The sequence below is a fragment of the Capra hircus genome, assembly GCF_001704415.2.
Source record: "Capra hircus breed San Clemente chromosome X unlocalized genomic scaffold, ASM170441v1, whole genome shotgun sequence".
Taxonomy (NCBI): Eukaryota; Metazoa; Chordata; class Mammalia; order Artiodactyla; family Bovidae; genus Capra; species Capra hircus.
This window is the reverse complement of record NW_017189517.1, coordinates 13,759,104-13,778,311: the sequence shown is the minus strand read 5'-3', so window position 1 is coordinate 13,778,311 and position 19,208 is coordinate 13,759,104. Positions and strand designations below refer to the sequence as shown.

General features: G+C 36.7%; 1 protein-coding gene across 2 annotated transcripts in view; it reads left to right on the top strand.

Annotated features, from left to right (window-relative positions):
• Window positions 1–12,726, top strand: part of CUL4B (cullin 4B) — a 32,457-nt gene extending 19,731 nt beyond the window's left edge. Inside the window, exons 13-21 of one of the 2 annotated variants that reach the window (XM_018044199.1) lie at window positions 389–493; window positions 966–1,076; window positions 1,537–1,628; window positions 2,732–2,839; window positions 3,774–3,887; window positions 4,605–4,710; window positions 5,660–5,832; window positions 8,146–8,298; window positions 10,345–12,726. In XM_018044199.1, the coding sequence (XP_017899688.1) occupies window positions 389–493; window positions 966–1,076; window positions 1,537–1,628; window positions 2,732–2,839; window positions 3,774–3,887; window positions 4,605–4,710; window positions 5,660–5,832; window positions 8,146–8,298; window positions 10,345–10,440 (1,058 nt within the window). In that variant the 3' untranslated portion in view covers window positions 10,441–12,726. The remainder of the gene's footprint in view (window positions 1–388; window positions 494–965; window positions 1,077–1,536; window positions 1,629–2,731; window positions 2,840–3,773; window positions 3,888–4,604; window positions 4,711–5,659; window positions 5,833–8,145; window positions 8,299–10,344) is intronic. The other variant, XM_005700344.3, reaches the window with a different exon arrangement.
• The last annotated feature ends 6,482 nt before the right edge of the window (window positions 12,727–19,208 follow it).

Genomic DNA, 19,208 nt, shown 5'->3' with positions numbered 1-19,208 from the left:
TTCATATTGCCTACCATCAGTGTAAAATGAACATTCCAGAAGATATTCCAAAGTCACTGTCTTTCAGTGACTTTGACTCCTGCACAAGGCTGTAAACACCTCCACCACCATCCCCCACCAGAGTTTCTTTATCCCATCAGTATGATAGAAAGTACATTAGGTCTGGAGCCAGAAGACTTGGGTTTGAGTTGAAGCTCTTGTATTTTTTAACTCTGTGACGCTGAACAAGTCGCTTGATCTCCCTGACTTTGGAAACTTTTTAAAAATGCATGTGTACATGTAAAACATTGAAATACTCAGTATATCATACTCCTGTTTGGTATTTATAGTGACCAGTACCTCATGGGTACTGATGATCACTGAACAACAAACTTTTCCCCCATTTTAGCGAAGTATGTGGATTCAAAGCTTCGTGCAGGGAACAAAGAAGCTACCGATGAAGAACTTGAAAAAATGTTGGATAAGATTATGATTATATTTAGATTTATATATGGTACGTATTTTTGTTTTAATATTATTCTTTTAAAACAAAGCACTCAACAGAGAAACTGGCGAGTAAAATCAACCTGTAAGGTATATTTACTTGGGGATTAAATACTTAAAATTCTATTAAATTCTTTGCATTTAATTTATTGGGGTACTTGAGGAATGTTGCTGAATTGCCACTATTAAGAGTCTTGAATTTTGCTACTTATTTTAATCTCAGGAGTATTGATGCGAAAATTACTAGTCAACTAAAGCTTTTCTAAGGAAAAGTAAATTCAGTCTTAATTCTTTACAGCAAAGAAGTTTTGAAATGTCTGGCACAAAAATCTACCTCTAATGTTTCTTGCATTTAGAAAACTTGGATAAAATGTGTACATTTAAATGACTTGGGTTAATGGTGTGATTTATTAAGCACTTTGAGTCAACTGTGTCAAAACCTTATATTGGAATATAAGAGTTGTGTTTTATGATTTATATAGGTAAGGATGTTTTTGAGGCCTTCTATAAGAAAGATTTAGCCAAGCGCCTTTTAGTTGGGAAAAGTGCATCTGTAGATGCTGAAAAATCAATGCTGTCCAAACTTAAACATGGTATGTTTGTCATTCTTCTGATCCTTTTCTTCTTTAATTTCTGAGAGAAAATATTAGCTTAATTTCTACTCTTTCAGTCAGTTGCCTCTTTCGTCAGTCATTGTAAGTTCATATGATTAAAAACATAAATTGAGTAAGCTCATGAGGTTTCCAACCTATTTACATATGCAGAGCTGTCGTGATTTTTTTAAAAAATAAAACATTGTTCTTGTTTTTAATCATTTGTATAAAATTTCCCATTTATCTTGTGCCTAAAAAGTAGATAAAGTTACTACAGGATTAAGATTTGACTCTGATTTAGTGGGGCATACACTTTGGGGTAAGGCTTTTTTTTATTCTTATGAATACTTACAGACCATATTTCATCCTAAAGTAAGTTTTACATTTCATGTTTTCAATTCTAAATTTCTTTGTTTTTAACCACTTTAAAATATTGTAAATGTACAAACATCTTTACTAGAATGTGGAGCTGCTTTCACCAGCAAACTTGAAGGAATGTTTAAAGACATGGAACTTTCTAAAGACATCATGATTCAGTTCAAACAGGTAAAAGTGAGTTAAACTCTTAATTCCTCCAACTTAAATGTATTTAGTAATCTTCTTACTTTGGTTTGTACTGAAGAGGATAAGTAGAAACTTGTATTTGTTATAAATACTTCATAGCAACTTAGATGATAGTCACAGTAGAAGAAAATAATCACCAATGAAATGTAAGTATATTTGATCTACTTCAAAATTTATTCTCAATATACTCCCGAAATAACACAAAAATAGAGATGAAATGTATTGAGCAGAAGAAGTCAGAACAGGAAAGGCTGTAGCTAGTGAAAGCAGGGCTTCTAGCATCTAATCACTGGTGGTTGCATGTTCAGAGCTAGTGATGGAGATGGAAGAGGTGATAGAGTGTTTGTATAAGGCCTTTGGGGACCTTGGGAATGAAACGCTAGATCTATATATTGTGCAGATGTTGGTAGAAGCTAGTTCTGAAACATTTACGATTATAGGTAATAGTGATAGCAAGACAGATTTTCCTCTCCTAGGGTTTTAACAGTGATTTCTTTACCACTATGTTATGATGAGAGATGAGAGTGGAAGGCTCAAGAGAAAGATCAGGGTTAGTAGGATCATGGGTCCTCTGTAGTAGCTACAGAATAGGGTTTACCTGCTTTGCCCTCTCCCCTTCTTCTTCCTCCGCCATTTCAGGTCACTCCCTGCAAACACACAGTGGAACAAGTGAAAAACCAGACACTTGGGCTGGCTGGTGGGCTGAGGAATGGGGGGTTGCTGCCAGGGTTTCCAAACCATGTAGGGGTCTCCAAAAATGGATACTGCAGGTGGTATGGGGAAAAGAATGGAGAAGAAATCCTATAACAGCCCAGTCATATGTGAGAAATTATTTAAGTTGTTAATGCCTCTGAAGGAGTCACTTGATCCTTGTGTACATAGTAGCAAAATGTTACCTGGTGTACTTCTCTGGCACTTTTAATATAGGCTTCATTTATAGTCCTTTTAATAGTTTTGCCTTTTATTTTAAAGATGGTCAGTATTCACATGTAGTTTTATAGTGAGGAACTTCTTGAATGGGTCATTTTTATGGCATGAAATGTATGCATTTTTATTTTTTAAGATCTCAGTGTGTGTTGATCTTATTGTAGTATATGCAGAACCAGAATGTACCTGGGAATATTGAATTAACTGTGAATATCCTGACAATGGGTTACTGGCCAACATATGTGCCTATGGAAGTTCATTTACCACCAGAGGTAAGAGTTACTGTTTTAAAAGTTTGTGTAAACACACCCACACCAAATGTCAAGTGTTTTTAATGTTTTATTCTTTTATTTATATTACTCTTGTACTTAGTATCATTAGAGCATAGCTTAAGATGCCAATTCCTGAGTTTGGAGCCAATGTCCTTGACTCTTCTTTCAGATCCCCAGATTGTATTAGTACCTGTCACTGCCCAACTCTCAAAAATTCTTGATGGTATATTACCTGGGCTGGAGGGTGGGATAGCTGAGTGATGGATACTTGAGTAAATCCGTCCTAACTCCTGGGGAAATGTCTTAACCCAAGACTGAAGCTTAGGAAAGGGGTTCAGGCTAGAGAGATAGATACTGAGTCCTTCATGAAGATGATCATAAAAGGCCAGGGAACAGATCTCCCTCATTAAGAGAGAAAATGTGGAAACAAGAGGAACAGGCCTAAGGCAGAACTTTGAAAAAGGCTCACAATTGGTAGGTGGTAGGAAGAGGAACCTATGAAGGAAACTAATGAAGAAACACTAGTGAGATAAAGGAACCAGCATGGTACAGAGGCACAAAAAGCATTGGAGATGAATGTTTCAGAAGAGGGGATGGGACTTCCCTGGTGGTCCAGTGGCTAAGACTCCCAGCTCCCAATGCAGGGGGCCCAGGTTCGATCCCTGGTCAGGGACTATATCCCATAAACTGCAACTAAGTTTATAAATAAATTTTTTTTTAAAAGGAGAGGATGATAAAATATTGCAGACAGATCAGAGACGGTAAATCTGATTAATACTATTAAATTTGGTGGTTATTACCTTACATCAAAGTGATCAGTGGCCCTATTGGATATAGTCTTTAAAACTTCCACACATTTTTACACATGTAAATATAAAAAAGTAGTGAATGTGATACTGGATACAGAGCTTAAATAAAGCATTATTTATTGTAGATGGTAAAACTTCAGGAGATTTTCAAGACATTTTACCTTGGCAAACATAGTGGCAGGAAACTTCAATGGCAATCAACTCTAGGACACTGCGTACTAAAGGCAGAGTTTAAAGAGGTAAGTGGATATTCCCCCAACTTAGTTTTCATCTTCATCTTTGATACTGAGATCATCCCTCTTAACTTGAAGGTTTTTAAGGTGTTTTATAACTTTGTCTTACATATGTGCATGACATGGTGATAGCTTGTCACAGCTCTGTGTATATGAATGCGGTCTTTTCCACACTTGATTGGGCTCTGCTGCAAAACAAAACCAGTAACTTTTCTCCCACATCCTTTCCCCACCTGTGGATGCAAAATTCAAGCTGCCACTTTTGACAGGAAACTTCTTTTTTTGTTGCTGGGAGCTAGAGAAGAGAGTGGGTGTTAAGGGGAACAGTTCTCATATCTAATTTCAAAAAATCCTACAGCTTTTCATGACTAATCTGAATCAGACAAATTGAAAATGCATTGAAATAGTGATTTCTTACTGCTGTAATAAATATGTGTAATGACACATAAAGCTGAGTTATTAATTTTCATTATTTTGTTGTTCTGTTTTAATTATAAGGCTTACAAAAGACCTGTAGAAAGGTCACTCAATCCTTCTTCCCTATTTTAGGCAGGATCACACCTAAACCCTCCGTTGAACATACTGGCTTTTCTGGATAATGTTAATCTGTTTTTTAAATCCACTAATTGAAAAATGCTCTTCCAGTAAGAGATTAGTTACTTGATTAATCTTCATGTGGTTTTTAAAAAAAGTGATGGCTAAACACTGTTGTTTCTCCAACAGGGTAAAAAAGAACTCCAGGTCTCTCTTTTTCAAACACTGGTGCTGCTAATGTTTAATGAGGGAGAGGAGTTCAGCTTAGAAGAGATCAAGCAGGCTACTGGAATAGGTTTGTAGCAAGCATTATTTGGTGTCCACTATGTGCAACCCACTTGATTAAGTGGTCTGGGGGACCCTAAAGAAATAATCCCTCTCCTCAGCACTTAGAACCATGGGGAAAGGGGGAAATGACACTTAAAATAATTTCACAACCAGTGAGTACCAATCTGTGGTTTTGACAGAGTGTGTTAGTTCATTGAAGCAAGAGATGACTGTGGACTGGCACAGTGGGGAGCGCCTTCATGAAGGAAGTAGGGTTTGAGCTGGGCCTTCAAATTTTAGTTATGTTGCAGGAGGAAATACCATGAGAAAAGGTATGGAGAAAGGAATGAGCACACCTTGGGCAGGAGTCATTTGGGCAGCTTGCCGAGAATCAGTAGATAGTAGGGCAGCTTGGAAGTTGAAGAGATTCCAGGCCAGAAGCTCGTGGGGTAATTCAGGCGAAAAGTGATAAAGAGCTTAGACTACAATGAGGCCAATGAGGAGAGAGACAAGGCCTCTGTAAGGAAGCAACTACTGGATACATGGAGGATGAAGGAGAGGAAAGAGTTAAAAGATGATTCCAGGATTTCTCACCAGAGGAGGTTGGTGGCTTCATGACTAACAGTTGGAAAGAAGATGAAGTTTTATGGGGAAGATGATGACTAAAATATTGGACATACTGAAATTGATGAGCATAAAAGAGCCAGGTGGAGGTAGCCTTTAAATGTGGGACTAGGGAAAAGTGGGATGTCATTTCTGAAGGTGTGATGGTGATCCACATGGAGTGATAATTGAAGCCTTTAGAGGATGACCAGGAAAAAAGCGATTGGATAGGATAAAGAGGATGTTGTTCATGAACCTTCAGGAAAGGAAACAATTGTAATGGATGGGTAGGGTAGAAGCTAGACTGAGGTTGAATATAGCTGTCCATGTTGATGTGCTAGTAACAGATAGCTAAACCACTCTTTCTTCTTCAGAGGATGGAGAGTTAAGGAGAACATTGCAGTCATTGGCCTGTGGCAAAGCCAGAGTTCTGGCGAAAAATCCAAAGGGTAAAGATATCGAAGATGGTGACAAGTTCATTTGTAATGATGATTTCAAGCACAAACTTTTCAGGATAAAGATCAATCAAATTCAGATGAAAGAAACGGTACTTTTTTTTGCATTCTCCTCATCCTTATGTACTGGAATTATATGTGTTCATAGTAAAGATTTATAGAGAAGATTTTAGCCTAGAATACCACCATCAGCATTAATATTATCTGGGCCTGTATCTAGCTCAGTGTATTTCAGTATTTGATTCTGCAGGGTTTTGCAGGGGGTAGGGGAGAAGGCAATGGCATCCCACTCCAGTGTTCTTGCCTGGAGAGTCCCAGGGATGGCAGAGCCTGGTGGGCTGCCATCTATGGGGTCGCACAGAGTCAGACACGACTGAAGCAACTTGGCGGCAGCAGCAGCAGGGGGTAGGGTATACACAGTTGGGCCTAATACTCAACATAGTTTTATATACTGCTTTTTGTGTATTTTAGGTCTTTATTTTTCCATGCTACTAAACATCTTGATAAAATGGGAGATGGCCACACAATATTCTTTTATGCAGCTGTAATAATTTATTCAGCCAATGTCTATTGTTGGGCAGTTAAATTTATAACTTGTTAGTATTATAAATAAAACAGCAAGGTACATCTCTGTACCTAAATCTTAATCTTTCTGATCTTTCCTTATAAATGTATCACGGAAGTAGATCTTTTGGGTTAAAAAGTGTGGACATTTTAAGAGTCTTAATACATTAATTTACACTAATAGCATGAGTGCCTGTCTCACTGTGCCCTCGCCAGCACTAAAGATATTTTCTTTTTCTTTCTCTGCCAGCTTCCTTGGTGAAAATGGAATGATTTAGTTAGTACTTTTTTGATCAACAGTAAATATTTCGTTTTTGTCATTTGAGTTTGTAAGAGACTTTTATAAAGGAAACCAGCAACTGCCGCATTTGCTGAAACCAGTTGGTTTCAGTCCCAACAAGGTTTAATGTAGTACTTGAGAAAAAGTTTTAATATGGGGTAGAGGTCAATGTGGGCTTCCCTGATAGCTCAGTTGGTAAAGAATCTGCCTGCAATGCAGGATACCCTGGTTCAATTCCTGGGTCGGGAAGATCTGCTGGAGAAGGGATAGGCTATCCACTCCAGTATTCTTGGGCTTCCCTTGTGGCTCAGCTGGTAAAGAATCCACCTGCAATGCGGGAGACCTGGGTCCGATCCCTGGGTTGGGAAGATCCCCTAGAGAAGGGAAAGGCTACCCACTCTAGTATTCTGGCCTGGAGAATTCCATGGACTGTATAGTCCATGGGGTCACAAAGAGTCGGACATGACTGAGCGACCTTCACTTTCATTTTCAGAGGTCCATGTTAAGCTTCCCAGGTGGCACTAGTGATAAAGAACCCACCTGCCAATGCCAGAGACATGAGAGACACAGGTTAATCACTGGGTCAGAAAGATCCCCTAGAGGAGGGCATGGCAACCCACTCCAGTGTTCTTGCCTGGAGAATCCCATGGACAGAGGAGCCTAGTAGGCTGTAGTCCATAGGGTCGCAAAGAGTCAGACATGACTGAAGTGATTTAGCATAGCACAGAGGTCAGTGTTGCAGACAAGTTCCTGTCTTGTTAACATTCACATCAAAGGTGTGATGTTCCCTTAAATTACCATGTCATTTTAAAACATGTATGCTGTATCAGAAAGAAGCTGACTACAAATTGCCCAAACTAGGGACTTCCCTGACAGTCCAGTGGTTAAGACTCTGTGCTTCCACTTCAAGGGTCATAGATTCGATCCCTGGTCGGGCAGTTTAGATCCTACAAACTGCACAGTGTGGCAAAAAATAAAAAAGCCCAAACTACTCTTAATTTAAGTACTAAAGAGGAACATGCTAGCTGTAACATTAAAATTGGTTAACTGGCTTTTTAAACTGTGCATTTCTGATTTATGTATTACAAAATAAAAATAAATTTTAAAGTTTGACTCTAAAAAAAAAGAAGTTTGACTCTAATTAGCTTAGCTGGGTGGTACCATATTTTGTTTGAGTCAGATGTCAGTGTCAGTCACTTTTACAGATAAGCTAATGTTATACAGAAATCTGGTCAGCAACTGCTTGTAACACATTAAGATTTTGAGAACAGAGTAAAAGGAAATGATACATTCTTCATCAGCTGTCTCTCTAGAAAAACCAAGATGGTATTTTTCTATTAACTAAAATTGGCATTACTTCATTGATACAGGACACTAGGACAAACAGGAATTATGTTTGTAGGGTATATTTTTTTGTCATTGTCTGTATTTGTGAGGTTTCTTTTGATAATTCAGCATATTTAAAGTGTTAATTGTGTCACGGCCCTAAAATGTACAGTTTTTGTAAGTATTTAGGTTTCACTTCAGGTACAGTTTCTAAGTTTAAAACTCTTTTTATTAGGTTGAAGAGCAAGCTAGTACCACAGAAAGAGTATTTCAAGATAGACAATATCAAATTGATGCTGCAATTGTTCGAATTATGAAGATGAGAAAGACACTTAGCCACAATCTCCTTGTTTCAGAAGTGTACAACCAGTTGAAATTTCCAGTCAAGGTAGGTGCTTCAGTATTTTGTTACTGAGCTGCTTATATATAAAAATTATATTGTTTTATATGTATGTATACATTAGGTTTTTAAGATACAAATCTTAAAAACATTGACTAAAACCTCAAGACCATTTACAGGGACAAAAGTTTTCATTTCTCATGCTCATATATATGATTTTTGAAAAAAAAAAACCTTTGTTGGCATATGTGGGCAGCTATGACAAAAGGGGAAAACAATTTATAAAAGCTCTTATACCTGAAACTTGAAATTTTCAAGTTTATTCACTTTAATATTTTTTTAGCTTCTTTGTTACTTAAAAAATTTTTTTCTCCTAAGAATACCTTGCTATTTGACAGATTTGGTTATTTTAATTAAGTCTTCTGTTTAGTTAGCTTGTGTAAGGGCCATTAAAAACCATACAGGCAATTATATTCCAATTTAATAAAACTCTATAATGTCATCATTAGGCATCTTTTTGTAAACTTTAGTGATAGTTCTGGCAAACTAAAATTAGTCATCACATGGCTATGTTTCAGTATAAATCCCCAGTAATAAAGCACTTTAGACAATGTGGTAGCGTACTGGACTGTATCTCATGTTTTCGAAGGTTCCCAGACTCTTGTGATGATAAATACTTGTTAGACTTTGGATAGACTCTTGGCTGTTTCACCTTTTGAGCTTGTTTTCCTCTTTTGTAAAATGGAGATGATAATAGTACTTACCTCATAGGATTATTGTGAAGCTTAAATGAGATGATACTTGTAAAAACTTAGCACTGGGCCTGACACATAAATGCTTGTTAGCTGACGATACTGTCTCCTCATGACCACGCTCTCACCCTCATCCTATGCCTTAACAATCATTTCACCTCCAGCCAGAGAGCTCACTGATACTAGCTAGCTAAGGAAGTTTTTAGGACCACTATAATAAATATGCTGATATTTTTGGTCTTTCGCCATAATTAAGAGCAAGTCATTTTGATTTTCAAACCTTGGAATTCACACTTCACTGAAATTTTGACTGCCCAATCAAACTACTTTCCCTCTAACTTTCTTGATCAAGTAGGCATTTTATACAATCTAAAAAGCTATTAGCAAGCAAGATTATATTCTCTTTAAGGCTAGATACAAAAGACAGTGGACTTTTGTTGCCCAACAGCTAAGAATGCAATTGAAAACAAGCTATAAGCTTTCTTAATTGATTTCTCAACAAGGAGAATTTAAAAATTAAAATCATTTTGGGCAAGTAACAGTTAAATCTTACATTAAACCTGAAATACAGAGATCTGAAATATGAAATGATAACTTCACTTATCAAGCCATTTGTTGTAGTAGTCTTATAAATAGTGATTTCCATAGTATATCTGTAATTTATAAAAATGCAACCTGACTTTGAATTTGAGTAAACTCTCAGAGAGAGTGGAGGACAGAGGAGCCTGGTGTGCTACAGTCCATTAGGTCTCAAAGAATTGAGCACAACTTGGCTACTCAACAACAACAGGAACAAAGCCTGGCTTTGAGAACCAGCTTTTTTCCAAATTTAGGATCTGGTTATCTTCTCAAACTATCTTAGCAAAACTAATAGCATTCTGTTTCCTTAAACTATAACATGTTCTTCGTGTGAAGTTATGATGGTCTTTTGTATTTGCGCAGAGAATAGCTGGTTCTTAGCAGATCTCTTTAAAATAGAGAATGTACTATATAACAATAGGACAAGATATGACAGTATATGTATAGTAGAAAAACATTTTTAACCTGATTTATTTTCATCATGCTTTCCTCTTTAAAATTAAGGAGAAGGGAGGAGGGAGGGGGGTTCAGGATGGGGAACACGTGTACACCCGTGGTGGATTCATGTTGATGTATGGCAAAACCAATACAATATTGTAAAGTAATTAGCCTCCAATTAAAATAAATAAATTTAAGTTTAAAAAAATAAAATTAAGGAGATTTGAAGGCTGTTGTTTTCTTTTTCTTTTAAATTGAGTATTGGTAAAGGGGCTTGCGCCAGTGGGTTATGAACTATGCACTGATAATTTACCTTCTCTTACAGCCTGCTGATCTTAAGAAGAGAATAGAATCTCTAATTGACCGAGACTACATGGAAAGAGACAAAGAAAATCCAAACCAGTACAATTACATTGCGTAAAATGTTGTTGGCCTTGAAGCAGTTGCTGTCATACACAATAGCCAGTGGCTAAACTAACCTGTTGTTGTTTGAATTCTTTTATACTACCAATGACCAAATGAAACAGTGTAATGGGAATAGTTGAGTGACTTTTCAGTGGTTAACATGCCCATTTAAAGAGTAATACTTACCTTTAAAAAGAATGTTGTTGAACTCTTTGCATGTTATTTAGTATGATGTGCAGAAAACTCTTTAAGAAAGTACCCGGTTTTCATGATTCCTATTTGGAACTGGGGAAGAGGTCCTTATGGCTATTAAAGAAGGAGGAGGGGGTTCTTATACACCATTTAATTATGAAGCAAAAGGTTTATTTGCTTAAAATGTCATTTAAAGATACTTAAACTGCATGCAAACTTTATTTACTGTACAGAGTTCTGGATGTATTTATCAAATAGAAAAACCACCCTGGACTTGATTGTTCACCTGTTTTGTGATTTCCCTTGAAGAGAAAAATATGTTGTCATAGCTCTTGATATTTTACTAAGTAATGTTCTGTTACACTGAAAGGGATGTTTTTAAAATTTTTATTTGAAAATAAGTTTTCAAGTAGAGGGACAGTTGCTTACATATTGTCTTGTATACACACATCCTAAAATGTTCCATTTATGAGATGTGTGTATATGGTTCAGCCCTGAGTTTACTGTGCTGATTAACAGGTACTTATAAAAATAGCTGAAATAGAAAATTGCTGATCAGTTGTGCTAGAAGAACATGGTAGGAGAGAAAAACCCAACTATTTCTTCGTATTAAAAATGAATATAATATGAACATTGCAAAAGAGACCAAACCCACATTTTGTAACTTTTTACAAGAGCAAAAATTCACAAACTAGTTTTCAACTTCCTTTAGACTTCAAAATTGTTTGGATAGTTTTGTCTTTGACTTGGACCAATTGTAGATTGTTACAGGCTTCCTGGGATTTAGCATTCCAATTTTCTCTACCAAAGTTTTTTTTGGAAGCACCTCAACTCTCCTTTGGAGAAGGCACTGGCAACCCACTCCAGTACTCTTGCCTGGGAAATCCCATGGATGGAGGAGCCTGGTAGGCTGCAGTCCATGGGGTCGCTAGGAGTCAGACACGACTGAAGCAACTTAGCAGCAGCAGCAACTCTCCTTTTTGTTGGCATATTAGTCTTTCCTGTTATCCTTATTTTAACTTCCTTAAAGCCCTAGATAGAACTAGATCCTCATTTTCCCCACACACCCCCTCATTGGGATTTCAAATTCTGTATTATGCTGATCTTATTCTTTGCAAAGTTGCTTGAAGGTAAAGAGTTCTCATAGCCACTGGACACCTGCTTTTCAGAGGAATGTCCTAGGATTGTTCATACATAGAAAACAGCAAAAGTATTGTTTTTTTCAAATTGATAATGTGAGTAAAAGCTTCTCTTTACCATCAGTGGTTTTTTGGTTTTGTATTTGGGGTTTTGTTTTGCTTCCTTGTTTGTTTTTCCTTGAAGTTTTGAAGGGAATTGATCTTGGAAGAGAAGCAGAAATTTTGTTTTGGTTTAGAAAAATCAGAACTGCTATTATGCTTTTTGCAGCAGTTTATTTCCTTGACTATTTGAAGCTATTGGGAAGAATACCTAGGTCCTAACCCTCAGCTGAGAAGACTTTCAGCTCTTGTGTTTGCTCTTGATTGATTTATTGAGTTCTCAAGGACCTGTGACCATATTTTTTTAAGCTGCCTGTTTTCTAATTGCATCAATTTACACACTGTTGTCTAATAATATGTGGTATTTAGAATGCCGCCTTAATTATTTTGAGCAGCCATTGCCTGTATTTTCTTAGCACCTCGTTGGTTTTCTTACATGAACTCATCTGACAGGGAAATGCAGCTTTTTTGTTTGCCCTCTCTGCATACTGGACCGTCTAATTCAGTGTTCTAACTAATCCCTGATGGTCTCTGAGCTACTGTTCTACCAGACTCAGTAGTTATGTGCTTCAGGAATTTTTCGGTAGAATTGGTCCTATTAGAATACTCTTGGTGTCACCTTTGTTATCTTAAAAGCTGGTCCCTTCGCTGAGGCTCTTAATGTTTTGAAAATCTGATGCTATTTCAGCTGAAAAAAATAGGTAAGACTGTTTTAAAAATTGAGGGAAGCCATTTAAGAAATGGAAAAGTAATCGCAAACAACATTGGGTAGTTGTGACTTTCAGTTCTGTATCAGTTGAATTTTTGTGCTCTTTTCCCTGTGTACGTGGTGGTTCTATTTTTCTCCAATAAAACTTTTTATTTAAAAAAAATTTCTGGAGCAGATCTTTAAAATTCAGATATTGTAAGAATGTTATAAAACCACAGAACTTAAAATCTTCTTCCTAATGATTAATGAATTCATAGTTGTCAGTGTTATTTTTAAAATTTCTCTTTATTTTTGTGGTGGTTTGATGATAATGCTATAGGAGTGTAGAGGGGAAGGGATGGTAATGGGTGATTTCTAGGAATCCTCAAGGTGAGTATGTATTCTTAACTGTCCTATTTTAGAAAAATCAAGCACAAGTATGACCATTGTTTCATCCAAATCTTTAAGTCAGATAGTTTATAAAGTCAATATGAAACTAGTCTAGATTAAACTTGAGAAGTTATTTGTTGTTTTTGTCACTAAGTTGTGTTTGACTCTTTTACAACCCCATGAAGTGACTATAGTCTACCGTGTTTCTCTGTCCATGGAATTTTCCAGGCAGGAATATTGGAATGAGTTGCTACTTCCTTCTTCAGGGATCTTCCTGACCCAGGGATTGAACCCAACCATATCTCCTACATTGTTAGGCCGGTTCTTACCATTCAGCCACTGAGGAAGCCCCAAAGTTGAGAAAGAAAGTGAAGTTGCTCAGTCGTGTCCAACTCTTTGTGACCCCATAGGACTGTAGCCCACCAGGCTCCTCTGTCCGTGGGATTTTCCAGGCAAGAATACTGGAGTGGGGTGCCATTTCCTTCTCGGAGATCTTCCCAACCCAAGGATCGAACCCAGGTCTCCCGCATTCTAGGCAGACACTTTACCATCTGAGCCACCAGGGAAGTCCTCAAAGTTGAGGATTGGTGTTTGTAAATATTTACTAGAATTCACCAATGGAGCTATCTGGTCCTGGGCTTGCTTTTATGGGGAATTTTTGATTATTTATTCAATCTCTCCACTTAACAGTTGTTTTTTTCTGATTTTCTATTTCTTCTTGAGTTGGTTTTAGTATTTTGTTGTAAAATAACTACTCTGACTTTTGTCTAGTATTTGCTTGGTATAGCTCTTCATTGCTTAACAGCCTTTCTTTATATTCTCATATTTTGGTGAGGCTCTTCATGTTAGATGAATTTTCTCATTTTTTCCCGTAATCTGACAAATTTTTGTCCTTTTTTTACATAATATACGTTAACATTTTTTTTTTACTTAAATATAGTTGACAATTTCTGTCCTTTAACTGGAAAAGTATATCTATTTGCATTTGTTTCTAACATCTTACTGATTGCTCTCTATCCTAATTTTCTTTGCTTTTTCTCCTTTCTCAGCTTTTAAAAAAAATACATATATTGAGTTCTGTTTGTTTACTTTCTTATTCCATTTTCCCCACTACTTATTTGGAAATTATATATTCTATTTCTTTTCTTTTACTGATTACCTTCAATATCTTAGTATGTGTGCTTAAAATCTAAAATGAATGTCTAAATTTTCCTCCCAATTAATATAAAGATGTTAGAAAACTTTAATACTGATCACCTCTTCCCCAACTTACACAGTATTATTGTCCAGTGCTTTAGTTTTGTCCTCTTTTTAAAAAATGAATACCGCAAATTAAAGCATTAGTCTCAAACACCACCTTCTCTGGGAAGCTTACCATAGCCATTGTATTTAAAATTTCAACTTGCCCACCAGCCATACCACACATTACCAATTCCACACTCACCCTACTTTTTTGCCTTTTTCACATATCATTTGTCACCTTTTACATGCTGTGCAGTTTACTTGTTAATGATACTCATGGCATATTGTCTGTTGAGAATAGAGTTTAAGCTCTATTAGGGTAGAGACCTTTGTTTTGTTCAAACGCTTAGGGAAGTCTCTAGCCATGGTACGTGCATTAGTTCCCTGTGGCTGCTGTAACAAATTACCACAGATGTCATGGCTTAAAACAACAGAAATCAATTCTCTCACAGTTCTAGCGGCCAAAAGTTGGAAATCAGCTTTACTGGGCTGAAGTCAAGGTGTTAGCAGGGCCACACTCCCTCTGGAGCTACATTCCTTGACTCATGTCCCTTTCTTCACTTTAAAAGCTGGTTCCATAGCATCTTTTCTCCGACTCTGCTTCTATCACCTGACTGACTGCTGTGTGTAATTTCTCTTTATGTGTGTGAGTCGCTCAGTCGTGCCCAACTCTGACCCCATGGACTGCAGCCCACCAGGCTCCTCTGTCCATTAGATTGTCCAGGCCAAGGATACTGGAGTGGGTTGCCATTTCTTTTTCCAGGGAATCTTCCCAACCCAGAGATTGAATCCAGGTCTCTTGCACTGCAGGCAGATTCTTTACCAACTGAGCTACAAGGGAAGCCTTTGGCATTTTGGATCCATCCAGATAATCCCAAAATAACTTCTCAAAATCCTTAAATCACATCTGTAAAAGCCCCTTTTCCAAATAAGGTGTGGCATTTTACATGTTCCAGGGATTAAGACCTAATATCTTTCAGTTCAGTTCAGTCGCTCAGTCATGTCCGACTCTGCAACCCCATGAACCGCAGCACACCAGGCCTCCCTGTCCATCACCAACTCCTGGAGTTGACTCAGACTCGCGTCCATCGAGTCAGTGATGCCATGCAGCCATCTCATCTTCGGTTGTCCCCTTCTCCTCCTGCCCCCAATCCCTCCCAGCGTCAGAGTCTTTTCCAATGAGTCAACTCTTCGCATGAGGTGGCCAAAGTACTGGAGTTTCAGCTTTAGCATCATTCCTTCCAAAGAAATCCCAGGTCTGATCTTCAGAATGGACTGGCTGGATCTCCTTGCAGTCCAAAGGACTCTCAAGAGTCTTCTCCAACACCCCAGTTCAAAAGCATCAATTCTTCGGCGCTCAGCCTTCTTCACAGTCCAACTCACATCCATACATGACTACTGGAAAAACCATAGCCTTGACTAGACAGACCTTAGTCGGCAAAGTAATGTTTCTGCTTTTGAATATGCTGTATTATTCAGTTTACTATAGCAGGTGATACATAATACATGCTAAATAAATGAACAATTTATTTTATACCAAGTATAGATTATATACTTGTCAGATTTTTCCTTCACCATCCTGGCATCTCAGAGCTTCTTTCTCAGTTAATTTTCTTTCCTTCTTGAAATACATCTTTTATAAATGTATTGGGTTGTAGGTATATTGTGTAAATTTGTTTTTTTCTTGACCAAGAACATTTTTTTTTTCAACTCTGTTTTGAAATGTTATTTTTCAAGCCACACAATTCTTGGTTGCCTGTTATTTTTTCTCAGCACTTGGAAGATACCATCATACTGCCTTCCAGGTTCCATTATTGTGATAAAGAATCTGCCCGTTACCCTCATTTTTTTCCTTTACAGATGATCATGACTTATCAGTCTGATTACAGTTTAGATTGCCTCTTTGCAGCAGATGTTGTGCAGTTTCAGTATGGAGAACTGTGGATTTGCTTTTATTTATCCTTGGCATATAATAGTGCTTCATTTGCATGTGAATTCATGTCTTAAATTAGTTCTGAAAAAATCTCAACCATTATTTTGTTTTTCAACTATTGCCTCCTCCATTCTTTCTCCTTTCTCCCCCTGAACTTAAGTCAGACATACAAAGCTTATTTTATTTACCATGTCTCTCTCTCTCTCGTATTTTCAAACCGTAAGGCTGCATTCTTGGTAATTTCTTTAGAACTGTTTTCCAATAAACTAATTCTGTCTTCAGTGCCCAATCTTCTGTTTAATTCATCTACTGAACTTTTAAACAGTTTGCATTTTTTTAATTTCTAAAAATCCTGTTTGCTGCTTTTATAAATCTACCTGATCATTTCGATAGTCTGCTGTTGATGGCTCATTTTTGTGGTTCTTTCAATTAAATATTTTTTTTTACATTAGCAACTTTGTTTTCTGTATCAGGTAATTCCAATATCTAAAGCACTTGAGGGATATGTACTTGTTTATTATTTCTGAGAATTCATTGAGAGTGGTTTGTTTCCTTGCATATTTGTTATCATCCCTGTTGTGATTTTAATTTTCATTTTCTTGATTACTAATAAGGTTAAGCATGTTTTTCACATATTAATTTAGCCATATGGATTTCCTCTTTTGTAGTGTTCAAATATTTTGCCATTTTTCTTATAGTCTGTCTTATCCTTTTCTTAATTTTTCTCTTTGTTTTGGGGGGTTTCTTTGTTTGTTTGGTTTTGGTTTTGGGTTTTTTTTGTCGCTTCACTTAACTTTCGAGATCTTAGTTCCCCAAGCTGGGATTGAACCCAGGCCATGGCAGTGAAAATGCTGAATCCTAACCACTGGAATGTCAAGGAATTCCCTCTGATTTCCTGTTTGAATAACATTTTTGGTATCCACTTGTTTGTACTTTTCCCATTTTCTTCCTGTATTGGTTTCTAGTTTCATGCCATTATGATTGGGGAAAAAAATGCTTGATATAGGGTGTTCCCTGGTTGCCTAATGGTTAGGAATATTAGCTTTCAGTCTGTGTGTGTCCTTGCAGTCTGTCTGACTCTTTGTGATCCCATGGACTGTAGGCCACTAGGCTCCTCTGTCATGGAATTCTCCAGGCAAGAATACTGGAATGGGTTGCCATGCCTTTTTCCAGGGTATCTTCCCAACTCAGGGATTGAATCCAAGTCTACTGCATTAGCAGGCAGATTCTTTACCATCTGAGCCACTGGGGAAGCCCTTCGTCCTGAAGTGAGTCTCTTGCAGGCACCATATTGAAATATATGGGTTTTTTTTTTTAAATCAAATCACCCTATGTCTTTTGATTGGCAATAACTCGATGTGGTTAAGAACTCTTTATTATTACTTAAAATAATTATTGATCCATGGAGTTGCAAAAAAGTTGGACACAACTTAGCAACTGAAACAACAACATTTTACTTATTACCAGTTTATCACTTGTTTTCCAGTTGTTTTTGTAGTTCTCTGTTTATTTCTTCTGTTTCATCCCGTGTGGTTTGATGATTTTCTTTAGTAGTATTCTTGAGTACCTATCTTTTTAGTTTTTGTGGATGTTTTGTTTTTAATTACTGTTACCATAGGGTTCATATATGTTGACCTATAATTATATCTATTCATTTTAAACTGGTAGTCATTTAAATTCAAACACATTCTAAAAGATAGCATCTTTTTTTACTCCCTTCCATTCCATTTTGTATTTTTGATGTCCTATTTTATATCTTCATGCTTATCCCTTAGTTGTTTTAGTTTTTATGAATTTTTGTCTTTCTATATTCAAACTGGCCTATTTAAGTGGTTGATTTTCAGTCCTTACTGTATAATTGCCTTTCTGAATGGGATTTTCCCTTTCCTGTAGATTCTTTTTATCCACTTGGAGAATTTTTTCAGGGTAGCTTTAGTATTGATGAATCTTTTAGATTTTGCTTACCTTAGAAGGTCCTTTATCTCATTTTCTTTTCTAAATGATAATCTTTTTTAACTTTTCATTTTATATTGGAATATAGCTGATTAACAATGTTGTGATAATTTCAGGTGGACAGTGAAGGGACTCAGCCATATGTATACATGTATCCATTCTCCTCCAAACTCCCCTCTTATCCAGACTGCCATATAACATTGAGCAGAGTTCCCTGTTCTATACAGTAGGACCTTGTTGGTTATCCATATAAATGATAATCTTATTGGGTAGAGTATCCTAGGTTATAGGTTTTTCCCTTTCAGCACTTTAAATATATCGTGCCATTCCCTACTGGCCTGCAAAGTGTCTGCAGAGAAATAAATTGATGGCCTTACGGGGATTCCCTTGTACATGACTCTTCGTTTTTCTCTTGCTTCCTTTAAAACTCATTCCATGTAAAATGCTGAATTTTTCCCAAACAGGGATTGAACCCATGCTCCCTGCAGTGGAAGCATTGAATCTTAACCACTGGACCACCAGGGAAGTCTCAAGAACTCTTTATTTTTAACTTTTACCATTTTAATTATGATATGTCGTTGTGTGGATCTTGTTTGGGAATGTCTGTGCTTCCTGTACAGATGTTTCCTTCTTCAGATTTGGGAAAATTTCAGCCATAATTTCATTAAATACATTTTCAATCTTCTCTCTCCTCCTGGGACCCTTATAATGCAAATGTTGGTACACTTAATGTTATCCCAGAGATCTCTTAAATTGGTTTCAATTTTAAAATTTTCTCGTGGTCTTAATGTGTAAAACTATAAAACTTTTGGGAAAAAAACAGGGAAAAATCTATGGGGACTTATGCTAAAATGTTCTCAGATCAAATCAAAATATGATTTGATTCATAAATGGAAAAAGTGATGAATTAGACTTAGTATTAATTGAACATTATTTTTACCACTTTTACTGGTTTATTAACTGTTCTGAAGGTATTTTAGTGGTTACTTTAGATTTTATAGTCATACAATTTAACCTGTCATATTCTACTTTGGGGTGATAACTATATCACTTCATTTATACTATAAGAATCACATTCTATTTACATATTTTATAAACTACATGAAATGCTGTTACTGTTTTTGTTTTAAATCAAATATAAAGAGATT